This window comes from Liolophura sinensis, chromosome 10, assembly GCF_032854445.1.
Source record: "Liolophura sinensis isolate JHLJ2023 chromosome 10, CUHK_Ljap_v2, whole genome shotgun sequence".
NCBI classification, from domain to species: domain Eukaryota; kingdom Metazoa; phylum Mollusca; class Polyplacophora; order Chitonida; family Chitonidae; genus Liolophura; species Liolophura sinensis.
The window spans coordinates 14134757-14148609 of record NC_088304.1 but is presented as its reverse complement, the minus strand read 5'-3'; the positions used below and the strand labels follow the sequence as shown (position 1 = coordinate 14148609).

The 13853-nt window shown below is 38.0% G+C and overlaps 1 protein-coding gene across 2 annotated transcripts in view; it reads right to left on the bottom strand.

The window, feature by feature from the left end:
* Positions 1–13853, bottom strand: part of LOC135476532 (titin-like) — a 79446-nt gene that overhangs the window by 28222 nt on the left and 37371 nt on the right. For both annotated transcript variants that reach the window (XM_064756579.1, XM_064756578.1), the window contains exon 5: positions 3288–3375. In XM_064756579.1, the coding sequence (XP_064612649.1) occupies positions 3288–3375 (88 nt within the window). The remainder of the gene's footprint in view (positions 1–3287; positions 3376–13853) is intronic.

Here is a 13853-nt window from a genome sequence, read left to right as displayed (position 1 = left end):
ATGTGTTGGACAATGCCAATATTTCTGGATACCTTCTTACTAATAAAGTTAATGTGAGATGTCCAAGACAGCCTTGAATTAAAATAAACTCCCGAGAACTTGCGTTCTTGAAGGCTGGCTGTTTCAACACCATGCGAATATAACAATGGCGGAAGTGCCTTATTTTTGGATACATTTATGTGCATGCATTTTGTTTTACTAATAATAAGGGACAAGCGGTTAGCTGTCAGCCAATCGGAAATTGTATCATCAGCAAATAATGTAAAATCCAGAATACCTGATGATGTGGTGATGTCATTAATGTACAATAAAAATGATACAGGACCGGGAATGGCAAGCTTCCTATTACCCAAACACCGAGATGTAGCTATGATGCCACCTACATTTACAGTATTTAAACAACAATACAAGCTTAAAATCGTTCAACTTCGTTGAAATCTTAAATTTTGTTGTTTTCTTTATACAAAATAATGTTGAGTACAGAGGAAACTTATTTACTAAAAAGTTCTGAAGTATTTAGATACATGTATGGATTTAGCACTGCTTCAATCTAAGTGAATGCATGAATATAATGTATTTGGCATATCCTCAATTTAAAGCAAATGTATTTCGTATATACAAAAGACCAATGTATTTGAATATGGTGTATTTGACATATCCACAAATTAAAGCAAATGTATTTATTTATTTATTTATTTATTTATTTGATTGGTGTTTTATGCCGTACTCAAGAATATTTCACTTATACGATGGCGGGCAGCATTATCGTGGAAGGAAACCAGGCACAGCCCAGAAAAAACCTACGACCATCCACAGGCTGCTGGCAGACCTTCCCACAGAGAGGAAGCCAGCATGAGCTGGACTTGAACTCACAGTGACCACATTGGTGAGAGACTCCTGGGTCATTGCGCTGTGCTAGTGCGCTAACCAACTGAGCCACGGAGGCCCCACAAATGTATCTGGTATACACACTAGTCCACTGTATTTGAATATGATGTATTTGGCATACCCACAAATTAAAGCCAATATATTTGGTATATATAAAAGTCCAATGTATTTGGATGAAAAAGTTGTAAAAACACCTTGCCATCTGACAGAACTTTCCAACCAAAAAACATCTACCTATACTTCAACCGTTCAGTTAGGTATTTTAACAAAAAAAGCACAAGGTGCATGACCTTATTAAAAGAGCTTTTCTGAATCCATATACCCTCTGTCGAACATTATTGTTAACTCTTACAAAGCCTTTTGTTACCTGAGATGAGATTTGTGATGTGGCACAGGTATTGTACAGGTGAGCCTGCCAAAGGCTCTGCTAACAAAGGTGAGATAATTGGCACTAGCTGTCAGGTGAGACGGAATGAAAACTTGGGTGAAAACGGGTTTAAGCTGTAACATTTACAAAAGATCAGATGTACTGTGTAGGTGTGCACGGACTTTTTAGTCACACAAAATCGAAATAAATCGCATGAAGATTTGACGATGTGAGAATCCTGTCCCCAATGCCTCCACCCCTACATGCCCTTTACCCCCCTCATCCCCCTACCAAAAAAATCCTGTCCTGGTTTGTATCACATGATAGTTCAATAATCTGACAATTCTTGGTCGTGGGAAAGTAAGTTGACCTGATTCCTCAACACAATGATATCTAACTTTATTACAAAAGGTCTCACTTTCTTCTATTGAACAGAGATGCAATCAAAATTTTTGAAGCTATAAAATATGTTGTAGACTTTACCAATTTGTTAACATAATTTGAGAATTTTATTAATAATAATAATAATAAACTATACTCATTATGACTGTATTCAAATAAAAAAAGTTACAACTTAATTTCGTAATAGCAAGCATCGTCAAAAGACCTGAAATTAAAGCATCTTCTCAGAATTCTGACGCTTCAAAATATCTCCACAACTTAAATTAATAAACATGCCAAGTAAGAAAGTTCTGTGTCAGTTTTCAAACATATACCATAAACATGTTAAACCATTATTAAACTTTGTTGAGGGTAACCCGACAGTCCCTCCAACAATGGAATTTACACATATCAGGCTTTTGATGGTATTTTAATTTTTTACTCAATGGTAACATCGCTAAAATCTTTCATTAGCCAGAATTAAAAAACTCAACCAATCCAATTGTTTATACCTAGACTTCTTTAAGGACGGCCATAACGTGCAGATAAAAGTATTATATACAAACGCTGCAAGCAGTAGCAACAAAACATGAACAGAACCGAATTTAGATCTGACAAATGTCATTAAATCCATCTATTCCCTACGCTGTTAGATAAATGTTAAAATTTTTTCTATTCCTTGGCTTCAAAGAGGTACACAATAAAATGTCATTGTCACTCCATGTGCTGAGTCTAGTTTCGCAGTATGGGTGCTAAAGGAAGTAACAGTTGCGGGTGAAAGACTGGAGAGGCCCCCTGACAGCTTGATGGATGAAGTGGCCATGGGTAATTAGATAAGGTAAACAGCACCCGGGTGTCAGGTGTAAAAGGTCCCTACATGTTTACAGAGACTCTATCAGTGGCTTATTACCAACTACCTGATGGTATGAACCCAGGCATTGTTACCCAGAGTTCAAGTACCCCTGAGTACCCCCCCCCCCCCCCACACCCACCCCCCAACTGGACGCAAACTGGCACTTGACTACTTCAACACACCTAAGGTAGATTTACTTCATGTTCAAAAGTTCAATGCAAATTATTGTACATTGTGTTGTGTTAGGCAAGCAGATTTCTACATTGTGAAACAAGATTTCAAGCACATTTCTAAATTACAAAACAATATTTACACGGGGAATGTTAAGTCCACATTATTCACCTTTTTCCGGTGTTTTTTTTTTTGTATTTTTTTGTGTTGTTGTTGTTGTCTTTTAATGGTCGTGTTTAATTTGCATATGATTATTTCACAGAACATTTTTAAATTAAAATACCATTTTCCTGTAGTAACCAATCAATTTCTTCTAATCCTCAAATATCAGTTCCACTACATCATCATCATCTTGAGCCAAATATAAGTTAAATTACTGTACATAAAATTTGTTTGTTTATTTATTTGACTGGAGATTTACGCCGCAGTCAAGAATATTTCACATATACAATAGCAACCAGCATTATGGTGGGAGGAAACCGGACATAGCCTCGGGAGAAACCCACGACCATCCAGGTCACATTTCCATTCACATATACCAGAGACAAAGTCAGCATCAGCTGGACTTGAACTCACAGCGACCACAATTGGCGGCCGGATAGGGAAAAGATTTTATGGTGAGCTTACCGTTCTGGGAATCCCGAAAGACAAGGTGGATTTCCTGGCTGGATGACTTCACGCCAGGTGCAGCAGAATAAGAGCTGTGCAAATCACTCTGAAATAAACAGAAAATGACAGGTATAACAAATATCATAGTATAAATTAATCAATCACCTGACATCAATAAATTCTTCAGTCAACCATGTTTACATGAAACGGACCAGTGAAAAAATTCAGTGGGAAAACCATCTAGTGTAGGAAAATGGCTATTTATGAGGGAGAAAGGCAGAGATGCAAGCATGGCAATTAAATCAGAAAAAACCCAAACATATATGATCTTAAATGAATAGTTTGTTGCAATACCAGGACAATGAAGTACATGCATCCCCTAAGAGAGAGAGGTCAAACTATGTCACACTTAAAACCAAAGGTGCTTTCATTCACTATACAGTTGGTATGCCTCTGTGTCCATAACTCGAGTGGGGGGGGGGGGGGGTAGGGTTTGGTGGGGTTGCTTATTTATTTGATTGGTATTTTACGTCGCACTCAAGAATATTTCACTTGTATGACAGTGGCCAGCATTATGGTGGGAGAAAACCTGGCAGAGCCCAGGAGAAACCCATCACCATCCGCAGATCACTGGCAGAACTTCCCACATATGTGAAGTATAATAGGTAGATATACATATACACAGAGTTCCGGAACCTCACGATACAGGTACATGTGTATATCAGCCACATACAGCAAAGAGATTAACCATGGTATAAACAGTGCCGTGGGGTTGATGATTGTAAAACATAAGATTTAATTGTTTCAAGCTCTTCAAGTCAAGCAGTTATAATTCTTCACCTACCAGTAAGCATGTGTCAGAGAAAGAGGTAAATAAATTCTAAAGCGAGATGTAACTTGATCATTTTCAATACAGGCATCCATTTAAGTGGTTGTGCAGACGATGAACATTAAAGACTTCACCCATATTAATAAAGAAAAGCAGTTCTATGTAGTGGTCGTGATATAAAGTTTACAGACAATGCAACATATCACACTACAATCATTAATAGGGGCATGTGAAACTGTTCCTTTAATGGTACAAATGGTGGGTCAAATTAGGGCCACAAATAAATGCATGTTCTGAACATCATTAACGTACACCTTAATGTATTTTCCTCTTCTGGTATTATGGTTTACTTGCTTGTATTGTGGTTTACTCGATTGTATTATGGTTTACCTGCTTATATTATGGTTTACTTGCTTGTATTATGGTTTACCTGCTTGTATTATGGCTTACTTGCTTGTATTATGATTTACCTGTTTGTATTATGGTGTATCTGCTTGTATTATGGTTTACTTGATTGTATTATGGTTTACCTGCTTGTATTATGGCTTACTCGATTGTATTATGATTTATCTGCTTATATTATGGTTTACTTGCTTGTATTATGGTTTACTTGATTGTATTATGGTTTACCTGCTTGTATTATGGCTTACTTGCTTGTATTATGGTTTACCTGCTTATATTATGGTTTACTTGCTTGTATTATGGTTTACTTGATTGTATTATGGTTTACCTGCTTGTATTATGGCTTACTTGCTTGTATTATGGTTTACCTGCTTATATTATGGTTTACCTGCTTGTACTATGGCTTACTTGCTTGTATTATGGCTTACTTGCTTGTATTATGGTTTACCTGCTTGAATTATGGTTTATCTGCTTGTATTATGGTTTACCTGCTTGCATTATGGTTTACTTGCTCGTATTAAAATTTACTTTCCTGTATTATCATTTAATTGCTGTATATAACACCATCTAGTACTATGAAATAAATCCTCTACTCAACCTATATCCATATCAAAAGATGTGCCAATTCAACGTTAATACGGTTACCAAGATAAACCTGTCTCAGATATGCCATCAATATCTCTTAGGTCCTTCGAAAGATTTTTGCAATAAGACAAGATGTGGAAATTTATCACCCCATTCTGACAGATAACTGGCCGCACACCCCCTCACAGTCAGCACCCTAAAGTCTTTGATCATGACTTCAAGTGCTGAGGTAACCACTTGTAACTGTCACAGCAGAAGATTAAGGTGTACATACATAAGATTTATTTACTTATTTGATCAGGGTTTTATGCCGTACTCAAGAATATTCCACTTGTGCAACAGCAGCCAGCATTTTGGTGAGAGGAAACCGGGAACTGCCCGGGGGAAACCCATGACCATCCGCAGGTTGCTGGCAGACCTTCCCATTTACGGCCAGAGAGGGAGCCAGCATGAGCTGGACTTGAACTCACAGTGACCGCATTGGTGAGAGACTCCTGGGTCACTACGCTGCACTAGCGCGCTAAGCAACTGAGCCACGGAGGCCCCCCCCCAATACCATCAGAGTATGCATGGATAAACACCTTGCAAACATGCGAAAAGCTTGAAGAATAACAGTAATAGCCGGGCCCCAATAACAGAAACAGAATTTCATGCCCCTAATAAAAGAATACAGGATATACCCATTTTATCTATGTGAAATTTTTGGATGCAAAAAGCCAATTCTTGGAATAATTTGTTTATTGCATGTACCTAAACCCTCTGTAAAACGACTGCTTTACCTGTCTATTCACCGCACGTGATATTTGGACCTCCTCAATATATTTTATTCATGTATTTAGTATGTATGTATGTTTGACCTCTACTTATTTTGGATACACTGTTCTACTCATACACTGGTATTGTTTGTGGCGCACATCATCCAGCTGAAAAGAGACCCCGACAACTTCAACCAACCAACCAACCATTACCAACCAACCAACCAACCAACCAACCAAAAGTCCAATACAACCATTTATAACTGTGCACATGCAGAAGTCAGATGTGGGTGTGCCATAAACATTTTAATTAAGCTGCACACGATAAGTCCTTCTGTCCATCTATCAGTTAAATTTAGCCCATGTTACTAAAATCTTGTCGGCCATTCAGTTAAAGATGGACTGAAGAACTGTGCCCGACTTTTTGTAGGCTGTATACTATAGTTCTTGTGAATTTGAGCTCGCTGCATTCTGTTTTTTCACAACCAGACAGGGTTTGTTTAGAACCTTGACATATTGATAACGGGTATTATAAAATCACCATACATTTCGTCCATGACTAACGTGCTTTTTTTTCCCCTGATTCTGAGAGTTCTAGCTGAGTTTAGAGAGGCGTATACTTGGAACGTGGTATGGTACATGTATTCTACTAGAAAACTGTAAGTTTTAGCACCAAAAAAAAATATTTTGTGACAATTATTTGCAACTAAAAATGCAATTTTGAGGGCGAAATTTGAGGTCATTATGGGTACCCAGTTTAATGACATGAGTTCTTCAAATGTCATGTCTACTGACGTTTAATTTTACTGCTGTTTATTTAGCTACAAATCACTCTGCCAGGTTTAGCAAACATATATCCTGGTAAAAAAAATAACACATACATATTTATTTATGGTATTTATTTTACAGGTGCTTTCAGCTCTACTGAAGAATATTTGATTTATGTGACAGAAATGGTCTCACATTTGTAGAACTTGACTAAACATATGACACAAGACTTAATTGGATATACTTGTTGATTATGCACACGTGTATATCCTCAAAGAAAATAGTATTTCATTCAGGCGGCACATAAATCCTGTATAAAGCAAAAAGCTGCTTATTCAAAAAGAAATAACTAGCCTGTAGGTTTTAAGGTTGTATGTAAATGGAGAAAAAAAAAAGGTCAAGGTAGGATGTGGATGCTCTGAAGAAGTTAATGGTCCACCATTACATCTCTGGGAGCAAACTGCTCATCCATTGTCCTTGGCTGACGGAGTGGAGAACGATTGAAGCCGACGACACCCAGACTGCCAGACACAACTAGCCGACATCTTTTAACACTCACAAAGTGGCTTTTCACTAACTTTTCAGAGAAATTTTCCAACAAAGCACAGCAGTTACAAGATAAATACACTTTAGTTATTGGAGTTTTTCAGTGAAAACTAAACGAACACTTCAAAAGGTCTAAAAGCCGGCCATACAGTAATGGAGTTTACCTAGGGTTTGAAACTGTTTGTACGTGTGACATTCACTGCAGACCTCTAACGTGTGGAACACTTAAGCTTTACATTCACATGGGAGCGAAAGAGTATTAATCCTATTTAACTGCCTCGATCGTTCGCTAAAAAACTTCAAACAATTTTCCTGAATGAAATCATTGTTGCCATTTACACATTCGAATGTGCATGACTCAAAATGGCACCCCTACAAAATATCTGGCAATATAAGTTTTCATCAGGATAGATGCGAGACTTCTTTCATTCTTGCTGATTTAGCTATCAGAAGCATATAGAATCGTACTTTTGTGTTCACTATTAAAGCTGGAACTATGCTTTCAGTGTACTGTACTCAATATGTCTACAAAAAATATGCTTCCTTTAATCATCCAGAAATTCAGACATCATAGCACCTACTTTTCTGTGAATAACGTCAAAATTAACATAAACGTGCCTGGAACATTTTCAGCAAAGCAAAACATCTTAATAACCAAACATTTTTGACTTGAGTCAGTCGCCCTTAGCAGCAATTGTCCTGACAAAGATTTATTTATTTATCTGATTGGTGTTTTACGCTGTACTCAAGAATATTTCACTTATATGACGGCGGCCAGCATTATGGTGGGTGGAAACCGGGCACAGCCATGGGGAAACCCACGACCATCCGTAGGTTGCTGGCAGACCTTCCCATGTACGGCTGGAGAAGAAGCCAGCATGAGCTGGACTTGAACTCACAGCAACCGCATTGGTGAGAGACTCCTGGGTCATTACACTGCGCTAGCGCGCTAACCAACTGAGCCACGGAGGCCCCCTCCTGACAAAGATAATCTAGTTTAATGTTTGGATTGAAACCAAGCAGATTGCACCATTAACAAGGCAACTGACAAACTGTTCGAAAGTTATAACATTATTTTTTGTTTCAATAACGAACAGAAGGGACTATAAGCAACTAGTGTGATCCTTAATTTTAGGAAGGGCAGCAAAGTCCACCTGAGCAAACACAGATACACAATTCGAAACAGGCACTTGCAAAGTTCTGATTCTGTTATTCTGATAAATATTCTTTCACAAATATCATAGCAATCACACATTATGAGATGACACGAACTCAGAATTACTTTGAGATCATGGGACACCTGTTTAAGTCAGTTAGAGGACAGCCCAGTTCGGGTTAGTGAAGGTAACAATTCAGAGCAGTCAATGTGGAAGTTGGCCCAGTTACAGGTAAGTGAATGTAACAATTCACAGCAGTCAACGTGGAAGTTGCCCCAGTTACAGGTAAGTGAATGTAACAATTCACAGCAGTCAACGTGGAAGTTGGCCCAGTTACAGGTAAGTAAATGTAACAATTCACAGCAGTCAACGTGGAAGTTGGCCCTGTTACAGGTAAGTGAATGTAACAATTCACAGCAGTCAACGTGGAAGTTGGCCCAGTTACAGGTAAGTGAATGTAACAATTCACAGCAGTCAACGTGGAAGTTGGCCCTGTTACAGGTAAGTGAATGTAACAATTCACAGCAGTCAACGTGGAAGTTGGCCCAGTTACAGGTAAGTGAATGTAACAATTCACAGCAGTCAACGTGGAAGTTGGCCCAGTTACAGGTAAGTGAATGTAACAATTCACAGCAGTCAACGTGGAAGTTGGCCCAGTTACAGGTAAGTGAATGTAACAATTCACAGCAGTCAACGTGGAAGTTGGCCCAGTTACAGGTAAGTGAATGTAACAATTCACAGCAGTCAACGTGGAAGTTGGCCCAGTTACAGGTAAGTGAATGTAACAATTCACAGCAGTCAACGTGGAAGTTGGCCCAGTTACAGGTAAGTGGATGTAACAATTCACAGCAGTCAGCGTGGAAGTTGGCCCAGTTACAGGTAAGTGGATGTAACAATTCACAGCAGTCAATGTGGAAGTTGGCCCAGTTACAGGTAAGTGAATGTAACAATTCACAGCAGTCAACGTGGAAGTTGGGCCAGTTACAGGTAAGTGAATGTAACCATTCACAGCAGTCAACGTGGAAGTTGGCCCAGTTACAGGTAAGTGAATGTAACCATTCACAGCAGTCAACGTGGAAGTTGGCCCAGTTACAGGTAAGTGGATGTAACAATTCACAGCAGTCAACTTGGAAATTGGCCTAGTTATAGGTAAGTGAATGTAACAATTCACAGCAATCAATGTAGAAGTTAAGCTGGTAACCATGGTAATCATGTACTTTCTTAGAGCTAACATTTAGTATGTACCTGCTTAATTGTTTTTTTTTTTTTTTTTTAGCTTTCTACTGTTGGCCTTGGACAGGGTTTCTACACCTTTTTACTGGCTTTAATGGTCGAGATTTACATAAATGATAGACCATTCACTAATACCTTTCTCGTCACCGCGCCTGCCTCACCAGGTAAGCAAACTGAAGATGATCGTGTTATGTTTACAGCTAGCACGTAGGCAAAGGCTTAAGCGCACTAGAACAGTTTCAACAAGACTACATGTACCAGCTGATCATAAGATGCGACCCAGATGACAGGAACATTCATGTATGGGCCACCCGTCATGATCATATGATCAACGTAGGATCCATGCCGCATCTGATGAAGATACCCGTAGGATGATGCCTGTGGCGTATACAATTAGGATCAGGCAGCAATGTGATTTATTTATTTGATTGGTGTTTTACACAATACTCCAGAATATTTCACTTATACAATGGGGGCCAGCTTTATGGTGGGAGGAAACCAGGCAAAGCCCAGGAGCACTGTACTTTACAGGTTTTCAGTGATATGACGAGGATGCATATTCTATGTGTATTGTAGCTTATAAATTATATGACCAGCTGTAAGTAAACATATATGTCAGTTTGTAAATAAGCTATCCTTTAAGTTTTCTCTTCAAATTACACTCATAGTATATTTCACAAAATACTCAGATTTTATTTCTCTGTGCTCTCATGCCATATCGGCTCAATCACCTAATTGAATACTTTTGGAATTAGTGTAATAAAATGATTAAAAATGTATTAAAATAAATTAAACTAGAATTTCATCCACAACTAAGTTACTCAGTTTGTCTGATTCAAGTTCTGTTGATAACAGAAAGTTGTTTTTTTTTTTTTAACGTCAAATGATATTCTACCACAAATATGTCAGATTCTGCACCAAAAGTAGTATTTTATAACATTTATTTGCCTCTAAAAAGGCAAAATTTTAGGTCATTTACTCTGAAAGAATGATATTTGAACCAATCCAATTACGGCATTGATAATGCTGCTAGAGAATATATCAAAATGTTCACCCAAAGTGTGAACAGGCAAGCAGTCTTTATAAGCCCCATGCATCCAACCACCAGTTCAAAACTCTTTTGAGTGCAGCTGTACCCGGAACGCTACATGTTCAACATCCCAGGCCCTGGAGAGCCATTGTTATCCTCAGCGGGTCACATGACCCCATAAACAAGTTAACAATGGTAGATTAACAACCAGGGGCAGAGAGTTTTCCTCTAGGGCCTTAAACAACTTTATCACTGACACATGGAAAACAGGAAAAGGCTCTGACTCAGAACTCTATGGGGAGAGGAGAATTTAAAAACTGCCAGTCAGGTAAACACGGGCAGAACAATCTGATTGGTTCCTGGATGAATGTACAGAAAAGTTCTCCATTAGTATGTATAAATACTATAAGGCACAGTACTCTGCTGACAGGACAGGTACTCTGCTGACTGACAGGTACATGTACTCTGCTGGCTGACAGGTACTCCGCTGACTGACAGGTATATGTACTCTGCTGGCTGACAGGTACTCTGCTGACTGACAGGTATATGTACTCTGATGGCTGACAGGTACTCTGCTGACTGACAGGTATATGTACTCTGCTGGCTGACAGGTACTCCGCTGACTGACAGGTATATGTACTCTGCTGGCTGACAGGTACTCTGCTGACTGACAGGTACATGTACTCTGCTGGCTGACAAGTACTCTGCTGACAGGTACTCTGCTGGCTGACAAGTACTCTGCTGACAGGTACTCTGCTGACTGACAGGCGCTAGCGACGGCCTAATCCCCTGTATGTACCACACTGACTGCACTGATAACACTTTGACAAATCCCATTTGCACGTCTACTTGATGTGTTCATTAGGCTTCCAAGCTGAAAACCTCTTGTTTTTGCATGGACAAAAATTCCTTTAAGTGCTACAGTCAGTCTCAGCAGACACTGTCTGGAAATATTAAAATGATACAAAGGATACCCTAAGGAAGAGAGCTAACACCACAGTTCAAAAAGATTAATGACAAATGCACGTTCAGCCCATCTATTACAGTTAAAAGTCTTTAAAAACAGCTTCCGTCATATTTTCTTGAATGTGATGTGAAAATATTTTCCCAGAGATGACGAAGCAGGCAGATATGATGTCAAGTATAAAGGAGGTTATGCTGGAACGAAATTTGAAAGTACAATGTAGTATGTTGCTATACGTCAGGGATGGATGACGCCAAGTGTTCTTGAATGATGTCACACCAGGCAAAATTGGAAACGACAGAAAACTTTTGTTTTCGTCATTTGATGCAATTTTTGCTATAATTTAGGAAAGCATATGCATTCCAGATCTTTATCATTTAACCCTGATTTGAAGACATATCTTGCCAATATGTTAACTCTTTCAGATAAAGGTTTTAGTCACTTTTCTAGAGAACTGCAAATTGTAGCTATTCAAAATTTGGCAGCAAATTTTAGTTTTAAAGTTTATCTTTCTAGGTCACTTAGTTTGGCGGACATATTGGATTTCAAGCAAAATCTTCTTCTCCAGAACCAATAGACGTATCCTACACGTATGTACAAAAGTTTTACACAGGAACTTTGAAAAAGACATTAAAATCCAATGAAAATTTTACTTGATCACCATTGGTCAAATATGTGATGCCATAATTCAGTGCTTCCTGAACTAGCATTACTTAGGTTTTCACAAACCTACTGAGATATTCTACATTCTAATTTTCAATATCAGAAAGTAAATTCCTCTCTCCTACTGCTATAGATTAAAATGCATGAAAATGGGGAAAAAGTCAATGAAATGTGTGCTAAATTGCAGTTTGTTGTGAACAAGACTGAACTGTCACAGGCTGTCCACAGGTATTTAGGATATTTACACGACACGGTTCACTGCTCACCACACCTGAGTTGCCCTGACCTCACAACTGAGATCTTTCCTTAGGGAGGCTTAGTCCCTCAGGGTACTCATGGCTCTAATCCCTCACACAGTAAAACAATTACTGATTAATTACCTTAATGGCACTGAAGTTTAAAAAAGACAATAACAATTAGCTTATTTTCCAAAAAAAATCTTAAGGCATGTTCATAAAATTACAATTAAAAAAGGAATGTACTCATATGGCTTAAGCACGACCTGATGATCAGCCCTTAAAGAAGAAAACTGAGAGCCAGTCAAGATCTTTAACCTTTAAGCATATCATAAAAGTCTAATTTTACACTTTTGAAGTCTAAAATAAAAAAAAATTAAAAACTGACATTAATTTTTCTGGTTTTATTTTGTTGACAATCATTCCTTCAGTCGGTAAAGACGTGGCTTTATATATATATATATATATATATATATATATATATATGTATCTTATGAACAGTTTTGCATAATTGTCCTGGGATAAGAAATACGGGCGATTTCAGACCACTGGGTACTAAGCTGGGAAATCCAATAGAGTGGACAACAAAAGGTTTTGCTCACAGTTAAATGCCTGCATCCTAAATACTGAGAAATTTTGCTGCATGTTTTATGCGATCATGTGTTCAATTCTATCTGATGAAGATCCGCTTCTGAATCTTGGACAACAGCAGCATAGTGTAAACAAGTCAAAATATTACAAACTAGTAACATTCACTTAAAGAATTCGTGGCAAAATGCATGGTGATTCAATACAGAATGTGTGACAAAATGCAACATGATTCAATATAGAATGTGACATAATGCAACATGATTCAATATAGAATGTGTAACAAAATGCAACATGATTCAATATAGAATGTGTGACAAAATGCAACATGATTCAATATAGAATGTGTGACAAAATGCAACATGATTCAATATAGAATGTGTGACAAAATGCAACATGATTCAATATAGAATGTGTGACAAAATGCAACATGATTCAATATAGAATGTGTGACAAAATGCAACATGATTCAATACAGAATATGACAAAATGCAACATGATTCAATATAGAATGTGTGACAAAATGCAACATGATTCAATACAGAATGTGTGACAAAATGCAACATGATGTCAACAAAACAAAATGTTACAAACTTGTATTAAACATTCACAAAAAAACATATGGCAAACTGGAGCAACCATCAAACAAGACACCATGATACTCACCAGAAACATTCAACTTGGAATATGTGCCTTAATACAGCATGATGTAACACATGATGACACAATATTACAAACTGATAACTTCAACTCCTGAATACTTGACTTCATGCAGTCAGACGTGTACATGTTAGAATGCTACATCTAAATTGTTACAAAATGGTAGCA